The 22,780-nt window shown below is 38.6% G+C and overlaps 1 protein-coding gene across 1 annotated transcript; it reads left to right on the top strand.

Annotated features, from left to right (window-relative positions):
* The first annotated feature begins 7,503 nt into the window (after positions 1–7,503).
* LOC103721613 lies at positions 7,504–21,948 on the top strand. The gene is given in 10 exon segments (XM_008811882.4): positions 7,504–7,721; positions 7,797–8,019; positions 8,107–8,264; positions 8,357–8,502; positions 11,138–11,200; positions 11,290–11,382; positions 18,545–18,656; positions 18,659–18,705; positions 18,859–18,966; positions 21,796–21,948. Coding segments are annotated over 10 exon segments (1,053 nt in total). The 5' UTR covers positions 7,504–7,639; the 3' UTR covers positions 21,817–21,948.
* The last annotated feature ends 832 nt before the right edge of the window (positions 21,949–22,780 follow it).

Below are 22,780 nucleotides of genomic sequence, written 5' to 3'. Positions count from 1 at the left end.
AACTGAACAAAGCACTTTATGGACTAAAACAAGCACCTAGAGCATGGTATGAGAGACTTAGTAAATTCCTATTAGAACATGAATTCTCTAGGAGAAATGTAGATACAACATTATTTCTGAAAAAGAAAAATAAGGATATGTTATTAGTACAGATTTATGTTGATGATATCATTTTCGGTGCTACTAACAATCGCCTCTGCGAGGAATTTGCTGATTTGATGCAGAGTGAGTTTGAGATGAGCATGATGGGAGAGCTGAACTACTTCCTCGGGCTTCAAATCAAACAATCTGAAGGAGGCATCTTCATTAATCAAGCAAAATATATCAAGGAGATGCTCAAGAAGTTTGATATGGAAGGAAACAAGTCAATCAGCACCCCCATGAGCTCATCATGCAAGTTAGACCAAGATGAATCAGGTAAATCTGTAGATCAAAAACTTTATAGAGGTATGATAGGTTCTTTACTGTATCTTACTGCAAGTAGGCCTGATATTATGTTTAGTGTGTGCATGTGTGCTAGATATCAGGCTAATCCTAAAGAATCACACCTAGCTGCAGTTAAGAGAATCTTTAAATACTTAATTGGAACTAAGAACATAGGGCTGTGGTACTCTAAAGAATCTAGCCTAAACTTAATAGGGTACACAGATTCAGACTTCGCTGGATGTAAGCTGGATAGAAAAAGTACCAGCGGGTCCTGTCAATTTCTAGGAGAAAACCTAATCTCATGGTTTAGCAAGAAACAAATCTCGGTTGTATTATCCACTGCAGAAGCTGAATATGTTGCAGCCGGGAGTTGTTGTGCTCAAATCTTATGGATTAAACAACAATTAGAAGATTATGGCATTAAACAAGATAAAATCCCCATTAATTATGATAACACAAGTGCCATAAATCTCACTAAAAATCCAATTCAACACTCAAGAACTAAACACATTGAGATAAGACATCACTTCATAAGAGATCATGTATTGAATGGTGATGTGTCACTCCAATTTGTGTGTACTGATAATCAATTAGCAGACATTTTTACAAAACTCCTAAGTGAAGAGAGGTTTAGTGTGCTTAGAAGGGGATTAGGAGTGATTGATCCATCCTAGTGGGAGTTTTTCACTAGATTAATTGATTTTGATGATTAGAATGAGGTTAAAATAGAGTTTCTATACAGTGATCATCAAATCAGTCCTTAATTAGCTGATTTTCCCTCATTTGGCACGATTATGGCATGGTTTTTAGGTGCGTGCCAAGGTTAGAGACGACTCGAGTAAGTTTCAGAGCCGGCTCCTAAGGGGGAGTCGACTCGCACATTTGCGGGAGTCGACTCGCAAAGTTGGCAGCTGAGGGGGAGTCGACTCGCACAATGTCGGGAGTCGACTCGAAGTCTATATGCGCTAACAGAGAGTCGACTCGCGCATATTCTGGAGTCGACTCGAGGTCGAGTCGACTCGCGACTCAGGGGAGTCGACTCGCAGTCGGGATCCGACTTTTTAACCCTAGGGTTGTCGTTTCGCAAACACTTTTCCTCAAGCCGCCACTGTTCACAAAGCCCTAGAGCCGACTCCTAGGTCATCCCCGATCGTCTCCAAGACCTTTTCCCGTCGATTCTTCGCCGGACATTGAGTTTCCGTCCATTCCTAGGTCATTTTCGGTCCGTCCCGAGCTTCCTCTGTCGGTCCTTCACCGTCCTCTAGGTATTTTTCTTCTCGTTTAGGTCAAGATGCCTCGTAAGACCGTCGTTAGGAAGAGGTCCCGTCCCGAGGCCGGTCCCGAGCGGCGCTCCAAGGCGCGGCACGATCCCGCGAGGCAACCACCTCCGGATCGTTCCCCGCCTAGGGTGGTTCTCGTTAGGCCGTTGGCCGGGAAGGCCGTCACCTCCGGGAGGTTTGTCGATTTCGACTATCTCTCCCGGGAGGGGTTCACCATAGGCGATAGGCTTAGAGCCCAGGGCCTAGAGTACTTCCTCACCTTGGACCTTCCCACCTATCCTGGCCTAGTTCAAGAGTTTTACAGTACCGTCCATCGGGGAGATGGAGGTATCGAGGGCACGGTAGTAGGTGTCCCGTTGCGTGTCACAGAGGACCTTATTGCCCATATCCTTCACCTTCCATTAGTAGGGGTGGCTCCCGCACACCCTGAGGATAGAGTTGCGGCCCTTACGGTCGTCTTAGGGCATCCACCTCAGTCCCCCCTAGATGAGGTATCTGCTAGCTCACTTCCTATTGAAGTGAGAATCCTTTTGAGCATTCTGTCCAGGTCCATCTTCCCTAAGATAGGAAGATTTGATTTTGTGAATGAGAGGGACTTAGCTATTATGTCTTATATCCTTCAGGACACCCCGATCAACTTCCCAAAGCTCATTTATAGGTATATGTGTGAGCCCCTAGATAGACCTAGGCTCTCACTCCCATACGGGATGTTATTCACTCTTCTTTTTAGGCAGTACGAGATTTCCATTCCTGAGAGGGAACCCTCTCGTGCCTTGCGATGGACTGATCGCTTATGTACGGGGACTATGCACAGGATGGGGTTTCGGAAGAGAGAAGGGATCTGGGTTAGGAAGTCCACTCTCACTGCTCAGACCACCAGACCATCACCCAGTCCTGAGCCAGATTCAGACTACCCAGACCTTCCAGACCATCCAGACCTCCTATCCACTCCTCCTGCTCCTACCACCTCTGCCGGACCTTCCTTCTCAGTTCCACCATCTATGGAGGTCCGTATTGATACAGAGCAGCTCCGGGAGCTGCGGCAGGAGATCGTCCGAGATCTGAAGGACGAGCTGCTTTGGGAGATCCGCGGCTCGGTGCCTGCTCCCTCTTCTGCGCCCACTTCCTCTGCCCTGGTCCCTTCCTTGACAGCCGTGACTGACATGACGGCTCATGTACGGGAAGAGATCTACAATATCCGGAGTTTGGTCCAGGCCCAGTTCCATAGCATGAGTGAGGTCACGAGCTCCACTCGACAGATGCGAGAGGAGATAGGTCGTGACATGCACACCACCACCGAGGGGGCGAGCGCTTGTCGAATGTACTCATCGACAAGCTGGACGCACTACAGACATCGGTGACTGGACTTCAGGCGTCGGTGACAGAGCTCTCCACTACACATAGCAGAGCCACCACGTCTATTATCACGCAGCTCGGACATGTGACAGATGCAGTCACCCTCCTCATGGAGCAGAGCCGATTGAGAGGAGGAGCACCATCCTCCAGAGGAGGTGCCACATCCTCGAGAGGAGGAGCCACACCCTCCAGAGGAGGAGATGCATCCTCGAGAGGGGGAGCTTCATCCTCGAGGAGGACATAGATGTGTTTGAGTTGTGTTTTGTCTTGCTTTGCTTTACTTATTGTATTCTCACATGTATTCACATTCATATCAATACAATGAGTAGACATTTTATCTTCAATTATGTGCCATTTGATGATTGGTTGTGCCATTGATTGTGTGTGATTACCTCCTTTTTGGTATGATGACAAAAAGGGGGAGAAATATGTATAAAATATGTAAAAATGGGAGAAATATGAAAAAATATGTAAAAGAAATCAATGGAAATAAATAAAAAGATAAACTCTTAATAACACACACAAATTTGTTCTAAGTGGATTCGGTACCTCGAGGCTCATTATCTCTCTTTTGGGGCTCCTAATGGAGTAATCTCCAGAATCTATTCAAGGGATATTCGGAGATTAGCTGAATCCTACTCAAGAACAAATTGACAGATTTTTCCTCTAAAAAGATAAAATTCAGTTCAAAAACTTCAAAGCATTAAAAGGAAATTCAGAGAATCAAAACATAGTTGAATGCATATGTTGAGGGGAGAATCTGAATTTTAATCAAGCTAAATCATTAATGACATATAAGCCGAACAATTGATTGCATAATATGAAGGCTTATATAATTCCAAATGAAAGGGGGAGCTTTAACTCCGAAATTTAATGTTTCACTCCTTTCAAACTTGGATAAATTAAATTATCAGACATTTGAATTCATTTATGGATTTTACTTCATTGTTTTCTGAGCAATTCACTTTACATATACTCAAAGTTTTGTCATCATCAAAAAGGGGGAGATTGTGGAGTGATTGATTAAAACCCCATTTGATTTTGATGAGCTCAAAGCATTTGAGTATATCTTGTGATTACTAATGAATTCAATTGAGTGTTTCAGTGAAAATCCTGTCCAAGTGTTTCTAGACTTGGTTCATAGTATTTTGGATAAGTTAAGAAGTCTGCATGAACCAATGTCTGAGACTCGAGTCGACTCCCGAGTATCACGAGTCGACTCCAAGTGTATCAAGTTCACTGGCACGAGCTCGAGTCGACTCCAGATCAGTACGAGTCGACTCCGACTGAGAACAGACAGAAGGACAGAAAGCTTCAACTCAGAAACTGTCAACGAGTCGACTCCCGAAGTGCGCGAGTCGACTCCAATGTTCAACGAGTCGACTCCAGGGTAGTAAGAGTCGACTCCAAGAGAAATACAAAGAAAAAGTCAGAGAACGATTTTCGGACTCTGAGATTCGAGTCGACTCCCGCAGTATGCGAGTCGACTCCGAGACTGAGCGACCATCAACAGACAGAAGACCATGTTACTGCCTCTGAGATTCGAGTCGACTCACAGACAGCTCGAGTCGACTCCGAGACAAGCTTCACGTCAAAAGGCAGAAGACCAACTTTCAGAAACTGAGAGCCGAGTCGACTCCAAGGAAGTTCGAGTCGACTCCAAGACTGGATGAGCCAAAAGACAGAGAATCGGGAGTTCGGGCTCTGAGATTCGAGTCGACTCTCAGGACAGTCGAGTCGACTCGAGTGGACAAAATTCAAATTTGGATCCACGGACTTCAGTGGATGAGCCGACTCCAAAATTGCCACGTCAGCTCCAGAAGTTGGCGAGTCGACTCCAGGTCAAGACGAGTCGACTCCCAGTCAAGACTGCAACTTTAATTCAAATTTGGAACAGTTGCCGAGTCGACTCCGGAAAAGCGTGAGTCGACTCCTGCTACAGCCGAGTTGACTCCTGATCGCGCGAGTCGACTCCAACCCACCAACGGTCATATTGTCAGGCTGCGCAGAGTGTGCAGAACGGCCAGAAAAAGCAGAGTAACGGCTAGTTTCCGTGGGGGTTGGCTTAAATAGCCACAGAGGACTGTAGCAAGGTAGAGAATAGACATTCCACTCCAAGCATTCAAGCTTTCAAGCTCTCCAAGTGCTCTTAAACGAAAAAGGGGAGATCTGCATTTACTGCTCCAACAACTTCTTCCCAACAATCAAAGCTTCCTCCTCCTGCATTCAAGTCGACCACTCTTTCAAGAGGAGACCGGAGTTCCAGAAGCCATACCTCTTCACCAGCTTAAAAGCGTTTGAGGGCTTCTAACTCCTTTACGATTATATTGTTTTAAATCTGCTTTTTGAGAAGCTATTTTCTGTTTTCTTCTATCTCTTGTATTTACTTGATTCAATCGGGGGATTGATTCAAGGGGTTTAAGGTTGGTTGGTGAGCCAAGTTAAAACCAACGTGTGTAAGGGTTTGATTGTGAGCCCGGAAAAACAATCGGGGTTTGGTTCTAGTCGGTGAGCCTGGGAAAACCGACCGAGTTCGTTGTGAGCTCGTAAAACAACAAGTTTGGTTGTGAGCTTGCAAAACAACCGGCTGTAATCTAAGGGGGTTATAGTGAAATTCCCAAGTGAGACTTGGGGAGTGGACGTAGGAGCAAGGGTTAGCTCCGAACCACTATAAAACTTTGTGTTTGTAGTGCATTGTCTCTCATCTTCTTCCCCGGACACTACTCACAGCACTTAGCTTTAATTAAACAACTTGCTATAGCTTTAAATTAATCATCCACAAAGTTTTAAATATTCAAGTTAATTTAAAAACCCAATTCACCCCCCCCCCCCCCTCTTGGGTTGTCTATCTGGACAACATATTCTTCTTTTTCTTTCTTTTTTATATATGCACCCATACTATTTAACACCGTTAAAAAATAAATGATTTAAATTTAAAATGATAGAAATATCCTTATATGTAGATCCGTAAAAAGAAAACTTGAAAGGGATACATATGCAAATATCAACTTTGCAAGGATATTCATGCAATTATGCATATTTAGGAGGATATACACTTTAAAAAATCAATAAAAATGATCAAAATTCAGTAAAGATAATTTAGTTGTTCTTAATAAAAAAGATGACGAAAAAAGATTAATATTATCATGTCACATGATCTCATGTTAATATCAACTCTTATAGAATGAATCATAGTGCTTTTACAAAATTCTCATTAAAAACAAACAACTCAATATTTATAAATCACTAAAAATATTTTACTAATCTAAACATCTATAATTAATTTAAATTTAATATAGTTTAATCTTTTAAAATAATGAAGAATATATAGATGTCATAGATTCAATAATGATAATTATATCAAAATCAAATAGAGAATACCATTATCAAAATGATCACCTAATATTCCAACTAGACCGAGTATAATCTTAAAAAAAAAAATTGACAATGGGGCTCAAATTTTTTTTTTTTTGATTTGTCGATCGAACTAAATCATAAAAGATTTAACAAGTTCTAGCTAGGGGTGCAAATGGGTTAGGTCAAGTTGGGTCATAAGTGTCCCCGATCTAATCTGATTTCTTGTTTGGATCCTAATTTTGCACCCGTACCCAACTCAATAAAAGATTAGGTCGGGTCGGATAGGGTCCACCGCTATAGTTTTCGACTCAATAGGTCATTCAGATTGGGTCGGTTCCATGTATAATCCGGACCCAACCCAAAAAATTTGGATCTGATTCGGATCTGGGTTGGGTCCGGTTCGAGTCAACCAATTCATAGCTTCAGAACTTGTTTGCACCCCCACGGGCCCAAATAATTTTATAGATTCGGGTCGGGTTGGGTTGGGTTGAAACGTAGAATTGAAAACCCCAAATTATCCAAATTTCAAATGGTTTGGGTCGAGTCGGGTCTAAATTTAGTAAACTCAGACCCGACCCAAAAAAATGGAATGGGTCTAATTTTAGGACCTGAACCGGCCCTACAGGTCCTCCAATACGAGTCGGGTCGGGTCGGTCATGGGGCAACTCGACCCATTTGCAGCTTTAGTTCTAGCCGGGTTTCGACCTTTTTTTTCTAATGAATTTTTGAATATATATAATTCTAAATATGAGAAATTGCATGAATACCTTCGTAAAGTTGATATTTGCATGTATACCCTTATAACTTTTTTTTGCATATCTACCTATAAGGATATTTCAATCATTTTAGTTTTAAGCTATTTATTTTTTAACGACGTTAGATAATATAAGTACATAAGTAAAAGATAAAAAACAAGAATATATATGTAAATAGTAATTATACGAAGATATCCATGTCATTTTATATATTTAGAAAAATATACATACAAAAATTCTAAAAAAATATAGATCATATGCCCCCTCACGAGAGCATCACGTGACAAGAACAAGTTTTAACGCTGCGGGCAACCGACCTACGCTACCGCCTCGTCGTATAGAAGCAGCCAAGCAGGCTCCTTGCATCTCCTCTCGCCTACCAAATCAACGCGTTTTGAAGCAACGTTCGTTCCCTTTCCCTCCATTTCCTTCCCCAAGGGTTAAACCCCGCCCAGCCAATCTCCGATGCCGATCACCCGCCGCCTCCGCTTCGCGATCCCCCTTCTTGCCTTCTTCTTCATTTCGACCTCCGCCGACGAGCTCTCTGGTAAAAAAGGTTCTCCCTTCTCTCTCTCTCAAATATTCTCGCTGCTCCCAATTCATCTGTGTTCTTTGGATGCAGTCGTTTCCCATCCTGGCAAGCTTAAACTCCCCCCCGGCCGGCCGGTGGAGGGCTCCCCCGGCTCCCGTCTCGGCTCCGTCATGACCTGCAACCGGGTCCACATCCACGGCGTCTCGAGGCTCCGCCATCCAACCAAGTTCGCCCATTCGCTCAAGGTCCGGCTCTCCGTCACCCAGCGCGACGCCCTCTTCCGAATCCAGACCATCGAGCTCTGCTTCCATCAGTAATCGAGCAAACCCTAGCCCTTTTCTTCTTGTTTTGATTCGTTCTTGTCTTAAATTTCTTCTCTTGGTTCTTTGAATTTTCCTAGGAATGCGTCAATTGGGTTAGGGATGTGCCCTCCTGGTGAGTGGCAGAAGCTTTCCAAGAATTTATGGGTTCAATCCATGTCGCCGTACGGATACAAGATTTTGGACATACGGATGCTGCCGGATCCATCAAGGACAATCGAGATATCCACTGAAGAAGGTATTCTCTTACCATTCTAGGATGGAATACTACTGCGAGTTTCATATTTGGTGTGTGCCAGATTTTTTAGGTCATGGTTTGCGTCTCTGCAGAGTTCTTGTTTCATCGACTAGTGTTTTTGGTCCTGGGGATGATTATGATGATGATGGCCCGTTTTCTTAGCGAGTCAGTGGTTTTCTATTACGGTGGGGCGATGACATTGGGTATCATCGTGGTGATATTGATGCTCCTTTTCCAGGTAATATATCACCCAATATTTTGTTATTCAGCTCATGATGAAGCTTGCAGGTTTTAATTCCGCTGGCTTGTCATTTCTTAGGAGTAAATTTTTCATATTTCCTCGAATGTTTTAAGCTTTACATGCACTTGCTGCCTGGATGCATTTTGTTTTTATTTATTTTATTATTATTATTTTTTTTAAAAAAACGGCCTAGATGCTTTTTTTCTCTCTGAAGGAAAAATCTTTTACTGTATTTATAGATCCTTAAAATAGTTATGGATAGAAAGGACCTAAAAACATGAAATTAATTTCATATTAATGGCTTGGTACAATGTTACTATTTCTGATACATATCCTACAAATTTCTTGAAGAAATTAAGGAGGGTAAAAAACAAGAGTTGGTTGGCAGTCATGGGTTGTTGGAAGCTTTGCTGGGAGCAAGGAAAGGATGAGTGAAAGCTGCTAGATGATCAAATAACAAAAAAGAGTGGACCAATGAATGCCTTTCCTGCAGACTGGCACTAAACCGTATCATTGGATAAGTATTATAATAATTGTGAAAGTTGAATGAATGGGCTACATGTAGAGCTGTAATTGAGCTCAGCTTGATTACGCCCTAATTTGATCAAGCTTAGTATGAAAAAAGTTTTGAGGTTAAGTTGAGATTAAACTTGATTGATTTTTTTTAAAAATTGAGCCTAATTTGAAACCAAGCTGGATGTCATCTCATTTCAGTCATCTTGATAATCTCAAATTGAGTCAACATCAACTGAGCTTCCATTGAGCATGATCCCTTAATAGAATCTACATTCAAGCTCAATTCAATCTTGAATAAAAGTTAACCTGATACCAACAATTCAAATGATCCACCGTTCAAAGCCTTAACTTCACTTTAAGCATCCAAACATCAGCTGTGGGAGTTATTCCAACAACACACATACTTTATAATTATACACCCAATTTTGAAACTTACTGAGTGGTACTTGATTGAGCATGGTTTCTCTCCAGCTTAGCTTAAAATTAGCTTTGAACCTTAGATTTGAACTTTGCTAAAATATTTCCAAGCCAAGCATGATAAAGGACGGTGCAATGCAACAGGCTTCTGCTATTGCAGAGTCTGGAGAGGGTCACATGTATGCAACCTTACTCTCGCATGTAAAGAGGCTATTTCTGTGTTGCGACAGGATCACAGTTACTGTTGCGCCAAGTCTCACCCTCCATGCCAATTCTGATCAAGTTTTATTGATTTGACCTTGAGCAGAACTCAAGTTGCTTGGATCAATTGACAACCATAGGTTTATTCAGTATGTCAAGATAATTGTTCTTATATTGGTCCTCTCTCTTGACCATGTACATTGCTATTTCATCACCATTTCTTTACAAGTATGTTGTTTGCTTATATAGTCTCTTTAAAAATTCACTGTTAAATTTCTTAATACATAATATGATCCCACATGCTAATAGTTTATATTTTTTTATTATTTATTTAGCCAAATATGGTGGGTTATTAGATTTATTCCTGAAGTCTTGATTTTGTTCCTCCAATATATATTTTCTAAAATGTGCTCAAATTGTTTTTCATTTAAATTTGGTCATCTTATCCTTGGACTCCTAATACTTCATTTATTTTTTTCTTGCTCCTTGTCTATATTTCTATAGTTACCTAATGTTGTGTGCTCGAGGTTTCTTGAGTATCACCTAACAATCTTTTCAATGTTTTCTGGGAGTAGTTTTAATCTATTTGTTGATACATGTGATCTACTCTTGGTTCATCTTTTTTCTAGGAAAAGTCTCTGACATTCGTAGGTTTGGCATTCGTTGGTGCATAAGTAGTACGGACATCAATGGTCACCTAATAGCAATTATTCAAATAGCTAGTTTAACTTATCCTTTCTATGTTTTTGATTTTAATATTAACTTTTTTTGGTTTACCAACTATCCATCCTCATATGGAATATTATTTACCACTGGATATCTACCATTGTTTCCAAGAATTACACAAAGACCCAGTCTGAAATCTCTCTGTATCAATCTGCAACCTTCTTATCATGGCCTCTTCTGATTTTTGTTGAATGTGATCCAGTGCTATAAAAGACAAATTGCTATAGGTTGCATGAAAACATATCTGTGGAATTGATTAGCTTTTAAGCAAAATGAAAATGATTATTCTGTATTCTCAAAAGAAGTTAACATGTGCATGTTATCTAGTTATCAACAAAACAAACATGATAAATTATTGTGCTTTTATAAGTGAAAATTATCATTTGAAATGGCCAATGATTCTAGGTGGCGACAACTCTGATTGTCATCTGCCTTATTTTTCTAATATTTTTAATTGAAAATATGATTTCTGTCTGTCCCTGATTATTCCATTCTGTTCCTATTAAATAAAAGCTGCATATGCTAAACAAATATCAAGCATTAGATGGTCACTGATATGTTATACCTACTTAAATTGTTGAATTGTAATTCTTTTTGATTTTACATCATGTGTCAATTAGCAGCAGGATGCTTGATTACATCTAGGCTTCTCTATTTTCATCAGCCATCATTTCAAACTTCTCATTAGATTTTCTTCTATACTGGCCTAGTAGATTACATGTCTATCAATTCAACTATCGAGTTATGATATTGTATGGTGGTGCATTTGCAGGGCATGAGGCTATTACCGACGGGTCGAAAGAGTTCACTTGCAATATTTATGTACTCGTCAGTTGTAAGTGCTGGCTTTAAAATGTATTAAAGCTATACACATCCTATCATCCCCCATCACATAATAACATAGTATTTCTTTTCTAATGACAGGTGGGCCTTGGGGCCTTTCTTCTACGATATCTATCTGGGTTATTGCGTACGATACTTGTGGAGATAGGAATCAGTGAAGACATGCACAATCCTGTATGTAAGTTTCTTTATGCTTTATTGTGTTATAACTTTTGTCATGGAGCTATGATTTTACCTGCTCATCTCACGTATGCTGATTAGGATTGCTTATGCAACCAGTGCTATTGGATTACTGATTGGGTTCATTTATGTGTCATTTTGGTACCCTTAATTAATCTACACCCATAAAATTATGTATTGGCTCTTTGTTATCTTATAATCAGGCTAGATTATGGAGAGAACTTTAGGGGTGCATTTGGTTGGGCAACAAGAAAAATCAAAAATAACAAAAGTTATGCCTACAGGAATAGTTACACTTACACCATTAGTTATTCTAAGTTTTCTTTGGCTAAACTTTTTGGAATAACTTATGAGGACTTTTTTGTTCATAAAAAAAGTAAAAGATAGGCTTACAAGATGCCTTTATGCCAATGAATAGCTTATGACAGCTCCCTCTTGAAATAGTTATGCCTGTCATGAGCTAATTCAATTGGCATAACTATTCCTTGGTTATGCTAGTTTCTTGTAGGCTGTTTGGCAAGCATTAGGCTTATTCCAAGCCTTATGCATGCTTTATGCCAAATCAAATGCAGCCTAGGAGCAAAAGAAATTATGAGATATCTTAATCAACGAAGCTATCAGAAGAAAACTGTGCACCATATGAAAAAGGCAAAAATTAGTTAATTATTCAATGATTAGCTTATTTGTGTGGCAAAATAAATTGAGTTCTTCATAGATATTTTTCAAACGAGGATTGTTCAAATTGTAAATATGTTCCTAGGTGAGTTGTCACATTTTCATTTTCTTAATTGAGCTAATCAATTGGGTTTCTTCTGTGCTCGGACACACAAACATCAAAATGACGACAACAACAATAACATTGTCAATTATCAACAACAAGACTTTAAACTTAGAAGGTCACACAAAAGGAATCTAATGGACTATTAGGACCAACAGTTCTATGTGTTCTGCTTTCAGCAGCATATTATCCACCATACCCATAAATCAAGGCTGGTGAGCTGCATAGGCGTTCCTAGGCATTGACCCCTATAAAGGCCTAGGCTGCCAAGCAGGTGTCTAAGTAAAAAAAAGAAAAAACCCCAAATCCAGCACAATTGTACATTCTCATATATAAAGTCATGTATAGTTCATATAAAGCAAATTAAAGAACATCTTATTGATAAACAATAAGGTTATCAATTAAAGTATGCAACAACGAAATCTTAGAAATAATTATATTAGTCAATATTTTTTCAATTAAAGTGATTTAAAGCTTCTTAGAAACATGACATGTTTAAGCATCAATTGGTATCTAAATGGAATAAACTTCTCGTAAAGTTAATACTTTTTTGTTTAAAGAAAAAAATTAGTTAAAAATCTTAATAACTTTTGATAAATCAACAAACAAGGTGCTTGCTTGAGTCAAAGATGGCTCCTAGGTAGTTGGGCATCTGCTTAGGCATCGACTTGTGATACAAGTGATGAACCCCTTCCATTAAAGCCTATACCCAAGAAGGCTCGGAAGTCCAATAAAAGGCCTAAATAATGGACTTTAGGTGCTTATGAGGGCCCTAATATAGGGTCCAAACCACATCAGATCCATTTGGTGCTGAGCCAGGAGGCATCACACGCTAGCCCTTAATCAATTGGTGTCTGTGAACTCAAAATCTGTAGAATCGGCATAGTAATGTGGTTTTCCCAAACAATCTACTTTTAGCACATCAGTGCTAATGATGGATTTACCAGATTAGGATAGAAATGAAACCACTTCCATTGTGTCAGGCATCAAGATAGTTTTTTGACACAAGTTAAAATGCCTAAATCAAACTCCGGATGAGGGAGATATTGTCATTTTAGTGAAAAATTGGCATATTGAAAGTTGTTTTAAAGGTGCAGCAAATTATGATTTTTCCATTCTGCAGCCAGCTTGACATAGACAAATTTGATTAATTTTTATTTTATTATTCATATCAGTCTCTATTAAAAAAGGTTTTTAGTCAAGTTAGGAGTTCTACGAGAATTATGAGTCAGTCCTAAGGGCTTTACAATCCCTGCGAGTATAAATACCCATGTACTCATCTATGTTGCATATAGAAACTTGATTAATAAAGTTGTGATGTTCTCTTCAAGATTCTTGTTGTGGTGTTGACTCCAAATGTGTCGGTGTTGACTTAGTAGCCATGAGAGAGAAACCTGGTTCTAACCCCACGCCACAATTGAGCAGCTCTTGGGATTCAATGGTGTTGACTCTGATCAAAGAATTTGGATAGATAACCTTGGGGTGCCGACTTTCCTGATGATACTTCAGCTATTCATTTTTCCTTTTATCTTATTGTTTTGCTTCCACAAATCCCCCTTTTTTAATCTTCCGTACTTTCTTTCATTTTCTGCCATCTATATTATATTTTTGCTACGTGCTTTAAGATTCCCACAAGACAAGGCTGTCCTTAACCCTACTTTCATCAACCTAGGTGCTTGGTTGGCTACATCACTTGAGGGACTGGAAAGTGACCTCCATGGTTAGGTTCTGCCTAGGTGCCTAGGTGGCTGCCTGTGAACAACCTTGCCACAAAGTATGGCTATATAAGATCGTGCGGCATATCCTTATCTACCACTCATTTATCGAAGTGTAGTGCCATTGTCAAATCGAGCCTCTTTATATTTGTGAACACCACTACAATCTTAGTAATTTCGGCGCTGCTACCAGTATCTACATCCCCTTTGTAAGGGCTCGTTCTAATCTGTGTCAAACCGCCAACTATCTCACTTTCTTCCAAATCTTTTCCTTTATTGGTTGGACAAATAGGCCTTCTTCATACCACCAAAAACAAAGAAAAAAAATGTTGGATCTACTTTAAATTCCATGTTTCTTTATTAATCCTTCTCACCACACATCCTACTTGACATACTCATCTTTTTTGTAATGCATCTGCAGGTCAAGTACCTTCTTTCTTGTGCATTAGTCCAATTCATATATAATAGTTGGCCCAATTTCTTTCTTCCAGTTGCCATTGAGTAGCCTAATTTGCATTAGAATGATGTTCCTGTAGTACTTTTTCATTTCATCCAGCTAATTCTATTCATTATAGAACTACCTTTATCTACCTCTTGTTCGTATGATTTATGGTAAATCACCGATCTAAGTCCAGTCTTAAGGCTAATTTTTAGTGTAATCCAATTGCATGTCGAAGCCCAAGGTTTATGCCATAGGTTGCTCGCACACATGTTGCTGTACGTCTCCATCTCCTTAGAAACTCCATAAAGCAATGAGAGAAACCATGTTTTTATGGCTCACCAACTAACTTCACAAGGTACTCTGTCATATGTTTTTTCTATAGGTCAACATAAATCATATGTAGTTTCCTCTTCCCGTTAAATCTTCCCACCAGTTGCCTAAACAAGACGATTGCTTTGAAAGCAAAATCTCTAGCATAAATCCATCTTGGTTTACTAATATGCTTGTCATCTCTTAAATGTTTGGCTTTGCTACTTTCTTTGTATGTTGTACAAAATCTTTGGATGTATATGTGCTTGTGTTTTTGATACATGAGTCTAACTAGTCATCTTGTCGATGTGGCTCTTTAATTCTGTTATTTGGCATTTGCATGTAGTTCTCACAAAAGAATATTAGCGTAACCATAAGGTTCATAGCCAACAAGCCTTGTTTGGAGCTGGCTTTGTGAGTCCTTATTTGTCAGTTATTTCTGTTCAGGAATACCTCTGCTGCTTATGTCTTTGCCTGCGATCTAGACTCTTATGCACAGTTTTGCTATAGGCACCTATCATTACAGTGGCATCTTCAAAGCTTTACTACACATGCCAGTACCATTTTAATAGATCCTCTATTGCTTTTCCTCGATTGTCACAACTCCTACTCTTTCCACATTCTACCCTTCCTAGTTATTCCACATTTCCATCTCAAATTTCTTATTTTTTCCTTGTTTATCTCATTTGCTTAGGCCTTCTTTACTGCCCAGCATTGTCAACATGCAACTTTTGGGTCTTTTCCTTTAAATTCACCCAGGAATGTGCCAATCATGTGATATTTTTGGAGCACTTTTCTTTTTCATCCATAAAGCACTGAATTTTGTCTTCATCCATTTCTCAGTAATTTCTTTCTTTTTTTTTTTTTTGTATTGTAAATCCAGAGTAACAATAACATCACACCTTTTTTTGGGCTATCTGTTTTACTGAGGCCTCATTTTCATTTCTATTTCATTAAAAAATGCATTTTATGTTCTACTAATTCTTGTGCCATTTTGCTCCAAGGTTTTCTGTGACAATTCTTGTTTAATAGTTAACTTTCTTATTGCTCTGTCAATCAGTGCTATATCATGTAAATAGTATGCAACATGTTACTTGTAGTTTCAAATATGATTTGTAAAGATATACAAACTTAGTGTTGACCTTGACTTTAGATTAGAAATCCTCCTCTCTCCTAAACTACTTTTGATGCATTTAGTTACCCTAATATGAGCATTCTCAAGGAGTTCACAATTCAATTTTCCTTAATGCCTATAAGTACTATATGGTATTTTTTTTACTAGCCTTAAAGATATCATCGAATTGCTAAATTGGAAAACATTTTTCACTTCTAACTATGTTGGCACAAATCTAAATTAACTTCTCTAAGTTTGCTGTGGTCAACTCTAATTTTTGATTTTTCACCCTTCATGAGGTGGCTCATAAGTTTAATCCTGCCATAAGTGGTGCAATTTTGTACTTCACATTTTATCGATAGTTATCAATTACTTTCTCCATTAGTCATTTTCTATCTTCCTATTTTTTCAAATTTTTCACCGAATAAGCTAGTGAATCAAATTTAATGTCTCCCATTTTTTTCAAGTCCTAGATGAGTATTTCATATGTCCTAATTCTTTCCCCTTTACCCACCTTTCAAAGCTTTCTCTACTTCAAAATTTTGGATTGAAGGAGGCAACACTTGTTTGCTTTGACTATATTTCTTATGTTCAATTTTTTCTTCTATATAAATTTCTTCTATGGAGTCCTCATTAGTTTGATAAGAGAGAGTATAATTTTTTCAACCTGCTCAACTCAAATCTCTCAAAAAAATTTAGAAAAAGTAAAAAAAAAGTGGCAAAAGTAAGGTCTAAGCCTCTTTTTTCTTTCATTGATCCTAAATTGAGATACATAGGCTTTATTATGCGAGTGAGGTCTACCCTTGCATGATTCGGATCGGATTCCTCGTCTAGTTCAAATAAGACTCAGCTATCCCAAAATAGATATGACTAGCAGAAATAAACACGAAATAACTAAAATTCTATAGAAGGTAGATCTCAATTTCTACATTGATTTTACCTTCAGTCACTTTACCTATGCCTTTCTAGATTGGATGATATGTCCGGTCAAAAATTTTTTCCAAAAGAAAATTTTGAATTTGATCGCCCTATTTTAAGGTTCAAACAATGGAACAAGGTTTGTCGTACCGTAACGAACCAGACGATACAGAATGTACCGTACTATATCGGTTCGGTACTGGTAGACGGTATGAGGGGCGTACTGACATTCGATACGCCAGACTGGCCTTGTACTGTATCGATACAGTGATAGTGTGGTACTTTTATGGGGCCCGGTACTGAGACGACATACTTTGTAATAAAATTTGGCCTTGATTGCTGGCACCTTGCACTCTTTGAGAGAGGGTGTTTAGAGTTCAACAAGTTATCCGTTTTTTTTTTTTAAAGATCGTATCAATTGGACGTCGTACAACCAAGTTATGGCTTTTTGGAAAGTTTGACATGTGATTCATCTTTTTGATGTTGTAGATCTAGCTCCTATGCTTTATCTAGCCTCTCATAGTGGACCAAGTGGTCTACATCGGATCTGGTGATCCTTTTGAATCACTTATTGAACTACTTCTGAAAAATCTTTTCATATATATTTGATCGTCACATTAGGATTAAGGACTTGGTCCTAGTAACCGGCTCGTTCGGATTGGACCGGTAATTGACCAAGTCCTAGGATGTACCTAGGATAGGTGCCAACTTCGTTGGTGCTTGGTACCAACTGAGATCATGCGGAGCATAACGGACACTAATTGTTCCCACTTGATATAGGATGTGGTCAACAAGGTGTCAGTTCCCCTTTTTTTATTGTTGGCATTTGAATAGGGAGAGGAATAAGGGAAAAAAGGGGGAGAGTGGGACCTAACATAAACTTCTAAAATAATAAACAAACTAACAAGACTGATGCTCATGTCGATACTTGCATCATAATCCAATCATGGACCCTAAAATCTCTTAAATATAGAACCTAAACAAATCATAAACAAGTCTTAACAACCCTAAACAACTCGAAAACAAATGAAATAAAAAGAAAAGGGAAAAATTATGGTCAAAGAATGGTATTAGGGTGCCACAATGTATTGGCTTTTTGGTACCAATATCGACCGGTCCTAAGTCCAACACCGGCATCGAGATCGGGGTCTTGGAACCTTGCCTCTCATCATATATGAAATCTTATATTCTTTGCTACTTCACTTCTTCACTTAGTGTGTATCAGGATCTGCTGTGCCGGTATCGGGCATTGTACCGGTTGTCGGCGGCACGAGTCGGTACGTGTCTGTGCCGTGCTGGACTTGTACTGACGCAGGAGACTGTGGGAAGAGAGAAAAGAGAGCGAGCGGGGGAGGGAGGGAGGCCGACAGAGGGCTGACGGAGACCGGCGTTGGTGCAGGCGGCATTGGCCATGACCGGACCCTTGTTTTGAACAGCGGAGGCCACGACTGGACCTCTGTTTCGTTCGAAACAGGAGTTTGGCCTTGGCCTCCGCCGCCTGCACTAGCGCCAGCCTCCCTCCCTCTCCCTCTCCCTCCCTTTTCCGCTTTGCTCTCTTTTCTTCTCTTTCCTTCTCCTCCGGCGACGGCGTCTCGGTTTCTTTGCTGAAGCCGTCGCGGTCTGCCACCGGTATGGCTCGGGACGCCTCGAACGGGCGGTTCGGGACGGTTCCGCCGATCTTGGTATGTATAATGTAATCTATAGTTCTAGTTTATCACAAAAAAAGGTTATGTATTTGGCAGCTAGTGCTGCAAGCTGTATGATTTATTGTCAGCAATATTTTACTTATTGTCGTGCAACAGCCATGCTGATGCTCCTTATTTTGAATATGCTACAAGTCATTAATAAATTTTTCCCCTTTATAAATTTTGTCACTGCAGCTGGGTATACTACTTTTTGTATGCCTCGTACTAGCTGGAGCTTGGTTTGGTTATTGGGGTGTCCGCAAACTTGTACTGACAGAAGATGGATTGGTTGATTCTGGTGTGGCTTATTTGTTGAATGGGCAATCTATATACTATCAGCTGTGATGATTCTTCAGGTACTCCTTTAATTTTCTACTTTTTTGTTTTTCAGTTCGTCGTTCCAACCCATCATTCACTATTTTGGAACTTCTTTTTCCCTTTCAATGTTGTTATTACGCCATTTCCGAGTTTATGATCCTGATCTTGGAAAATTTCTCTTTTTTGGTCAGAGCTCTCTGGACATCCTTTTCGCTGCTGAGGTGCTTGGATTTGCTATTATAGTTTTCAGCAATAACGAGGACACATGGGAAGGCAAGATTTCTACGTCGATTGTTCAGGTGACCATGCTGTATATTTTTCAAGCCTCAGTACTTAAAGAATATTATATGGCATTTTTGCTGGACAATTATGGATTAGGTCTCCAGTTGATCAAGGAAAATAATGATGTTGTGCTTGTAAGATGTCACGACACGTCACTTTTAGCCTTAGAGCTAGCATTTTGTTTTTTCATTCTATTTCCTCTATGATCTAGCATCACACTCAAGAATTGTCTACCTTTTTGGTGTTGTAGTTTTATTATTTCTACATTTCTCTTTTTTTTTGACAGTTATTATGGCTACATATCTGTCTTACAGATTTTGCAGGACATCTTGTTATGGTTCACCATGCAAGGTCTCTATGCTCGAGCAGATATCTATTGCTAATTATCTTTTTGTATTGTGGTTGTGTGTACTGCATAATTCTTCCCTCAATAATCATTAACAAAGGACTATTGACACGGGCCCAGTTGGTGCAAAAATCACTGAATGAGGACATTATTAATAGCAACTTCTGTTGTATTGGTAGTAAAATAAGCTCAAGTGACCTGTAAGATATCTGTAAACTTGAGCAATGAATGCCTTGTGCTCATCTCACAAGCATGTAAGAAATAAACACAGTTACGATACATTCTTGTGAGGAATCATGATTTAGCAAGAAAACAATAGTCAGTATGGTCTGGGTCCAAGTTTGGAATCAAATGGGTACATAGTTTAGGGTTTGTTGAGTTAATGTCAATATACTAGTTGTGTGGATTGTGGTCCAAGTGTTTTCAAACACCGAAACTAAGAAACTACTGTTGTTCGGCACATGCCAGTGTGAGAGACTTGAATGGCTTTGATTCAAAGATTTTAGCCTCATTTAGGGGAGCTTTTGGAGGGCCAAAAAGTACTTTCTGGCCTCTAAAAGCACTTTTAGATAAAATAAGAGTGTTTGATAAAATTTTTGGAAAGGTATTTTAGCTTTTTCAGAAAGATAAAATAGCTTGGATTGGAGCTTCTCCGAAAAAGTACTTTTAGGAATTGTCGGAAAGCTGTTTGAGTTATAATATTTTTTTCTTTTTGGACCAAAATATCCATAGTAAAATATAATAATTACACAAAGAGATAACTGGTCATCGGGAGGGTGAAAAATTAATTTACGCTAATAATTATAATATTTTATACTTTTATTATTGTATTATACTATAAATATAATATAATATTATATTATATCATAATACATTAATATGTTATGTTAAATAATTTAATATTATGTTATATTATACCATAGTCATTGAGAGGATGGAAAATTAATTTATGCTAATAATTATAATATTTTATATCTTTATTATTGTATTATACTATAAATATAATATTATATTATATTACATTAATATTATACTATATCATATATTTATGTATTAATATATTTTATATTTTATTATGCTCTATTGTATAATACTATGTAATATTCTTTATGTTATTTTGTCATATCAAAAGTAGTTTTCTCAGTTTGTTTACCAAAACACATGTTAAAGTTCCACATCACTTTAGAAATATAGTTACAAACAGCAAATAGTTTTTTATAAAAAGCTCTACTTCCTAAATCTCTACTTCTAAAAGCTCTTACTATTAACAGCTTCCTCCAAACGGGGCCTTCTACTACTTTATATAACTTTGGAAATATTCTCCCACTTTGGCTGTCAAACTTTTCTTGTTCTTAAGAGTTTGCAAGAACTGAACCAAGACAGTTGTTTTTATTAAAGATAGAGGTTATCTATAGGCATCTTGTTGGTGGAGACTGGTGGAATGGATTTTCCCCTTCAATATACCAGTGTTGGGCACGTGTAATTGCACGTTCTTAGAATAAATGCTGTTGTTTGTTGATGTCACCTTTCTTAGAATGAATGTGATTGTTGGACTAACATGGAATGATTATTAGATGACTGTTATTATAATTGAATGGAGCGGTATGGTCAACATTTATTATTATCCTTGTGATATAACAGTAATTGGAATGGGATTCCATCGAAATAGTGATTATTATGTACATGTACCATTCAACAACGGGACTCTAGAACATAATAACATACATCAATACATACATTCACATGCATCCATACATCCATCCTACATACATGCATACACATGTACATAGATACGTACATATGGAATAGGCACATGTGTGTATGTATGTACATTCGTATATTTATTTATTTTAGATATTGTGAGATATTGTCTCTCTATAGTTAAACAATGCAGGTGAGGCAATGGAGTCATTCTTGGAGGGTAGAGATGCATCTGAGGGTTGAAATTACATGGGTAGAGATTCCTGCCCTCCTCTCATAGCAGGGTTACTAACCCACATCATGTTATGGACTGTTAGATGTAAATATAACCATTTATAATGTATTAATTGTACACTATGGTGGGGTTCTCCAATAAAAGATTGCATCTATAAGATGTTTTTGCATGGAAAAAAATCGATTTGGAGACTATTTTAAATTAAAGAGTAAGAGCCTTGATACAACAGTAAGGTTGCTCCATTATGATCAGAAAGTCATGGGTTCGAAACATGGAATAACCTTTCTGCATGCAGAGACAAAGGTAATATATTTGACCCTCTTCAGATCCTGCAATGCGAGGAGCCCTCCGTGCATTGGATCGTCTTTTTTTTTTTTTTTATCAAATTCCCAAAACTAGATAAGATATCCTTTAATTTATTATAGTTGCATAAATTAAACCAAAAAATCACTATAGTATTTTGTACTCTTTGACAGCTTTGTGCTGCCTTTTTTTTATGATTTTAGATTCTCATGGAATCAACCTTCAAGTTAATGTGAGAAATTGACACCTAATGATTTGCAGGCGGATGATCAAGAGCATTAACAGAACTCGAGCTCGAACTTCACCCTCCAAAAGTTCTCATGCTGAATACTCACAGTTTCAGGGTTCAGGTTCTGGTTCAGCCAGGCCTCGAGCCCAGAAATTTGAACCAGGCTTCTTGCAATTCCCCAGTCCTTTGGTTTGTCACTATGTTTTCATCCCAGTTAATTACCAGAATGCCCTGTTCATTTATCAAGCATATCCTGATTTTTGTTCCCTGTTCATTTATTAAGCATATCCTGATTTTTGTTGCTTCTTCACAGGCTTAACAAATAGACAGCCGCGGTTGCTATTTGAGGAGAGTTATTATTCGACCTTTCACAACACCCCTGAGAGGAAGAAATTCTCAGAGGAAGAATGGGGATATGATTACTAAAGAACACACAAACAAAGCTTTGAAAGAGTTAATCTCTTCTCCTGATTTCAATCAGTGGGCATTAGCCAATGCTGAAAGAATTGTTGTGACACCACCACAAGATCGCAAACATGAAAAAGGCGGCGCATTTTTGGATGGTTGTAATTTTTCTCGCTTTTTTTTTCTAGACCATAAATCTCAAGACAGATTTACACCAAATCATATGCTAGGACATTGTCAGGCATGTTGCACGATGTATTAGTCCTTGACTAGTGACAAATCATTCTTGTTGTAACCTTGTTAAGTTGTTAGATGGCCCCACACTCAAAAACTTTGGTAAACTCGTTGTATGATAATTATTCGTTAACATTCATTTGCCTAATGTTATCAGATGTTAGAAAAAAAAAGAAAGAATCCTGTCGACTTTTTGGGCTGTTGCTAATATATGTTTCCTGCAGCGCGGGAATGCCTGCATCACCATGCAATAGTGATCTTTTTTAAACTTTTTGATGAGAAAGGAGGATGGAACCACACATTTACTTATACGATAAGGTATTTACCAGAAAAGAAGAGAGAAAAGAAGGATAACTAATGGCTTCAGCAGTAGCGAGG

This window comes from Phoenix dactylifera, unplaced genomic scaffold (assembly GCF_009389715.1).
Source record: "Phoenix dactylifera cultivar Barhee BC4 unplaced genomic scaffold, palm_55x_up_171113_PBpolish2nd_filt_p 000438F, whole genome shotgun sequence".
NCBI lineage: Eukaryota > Viridiplantae > Streptophyta > Magnoliopsida > Arecales > Arecaceae > Phoenix > Phoenix dactylifera.
This window is presented reverse-complemented; position numbering and strand designations above follow the sequence as displayed.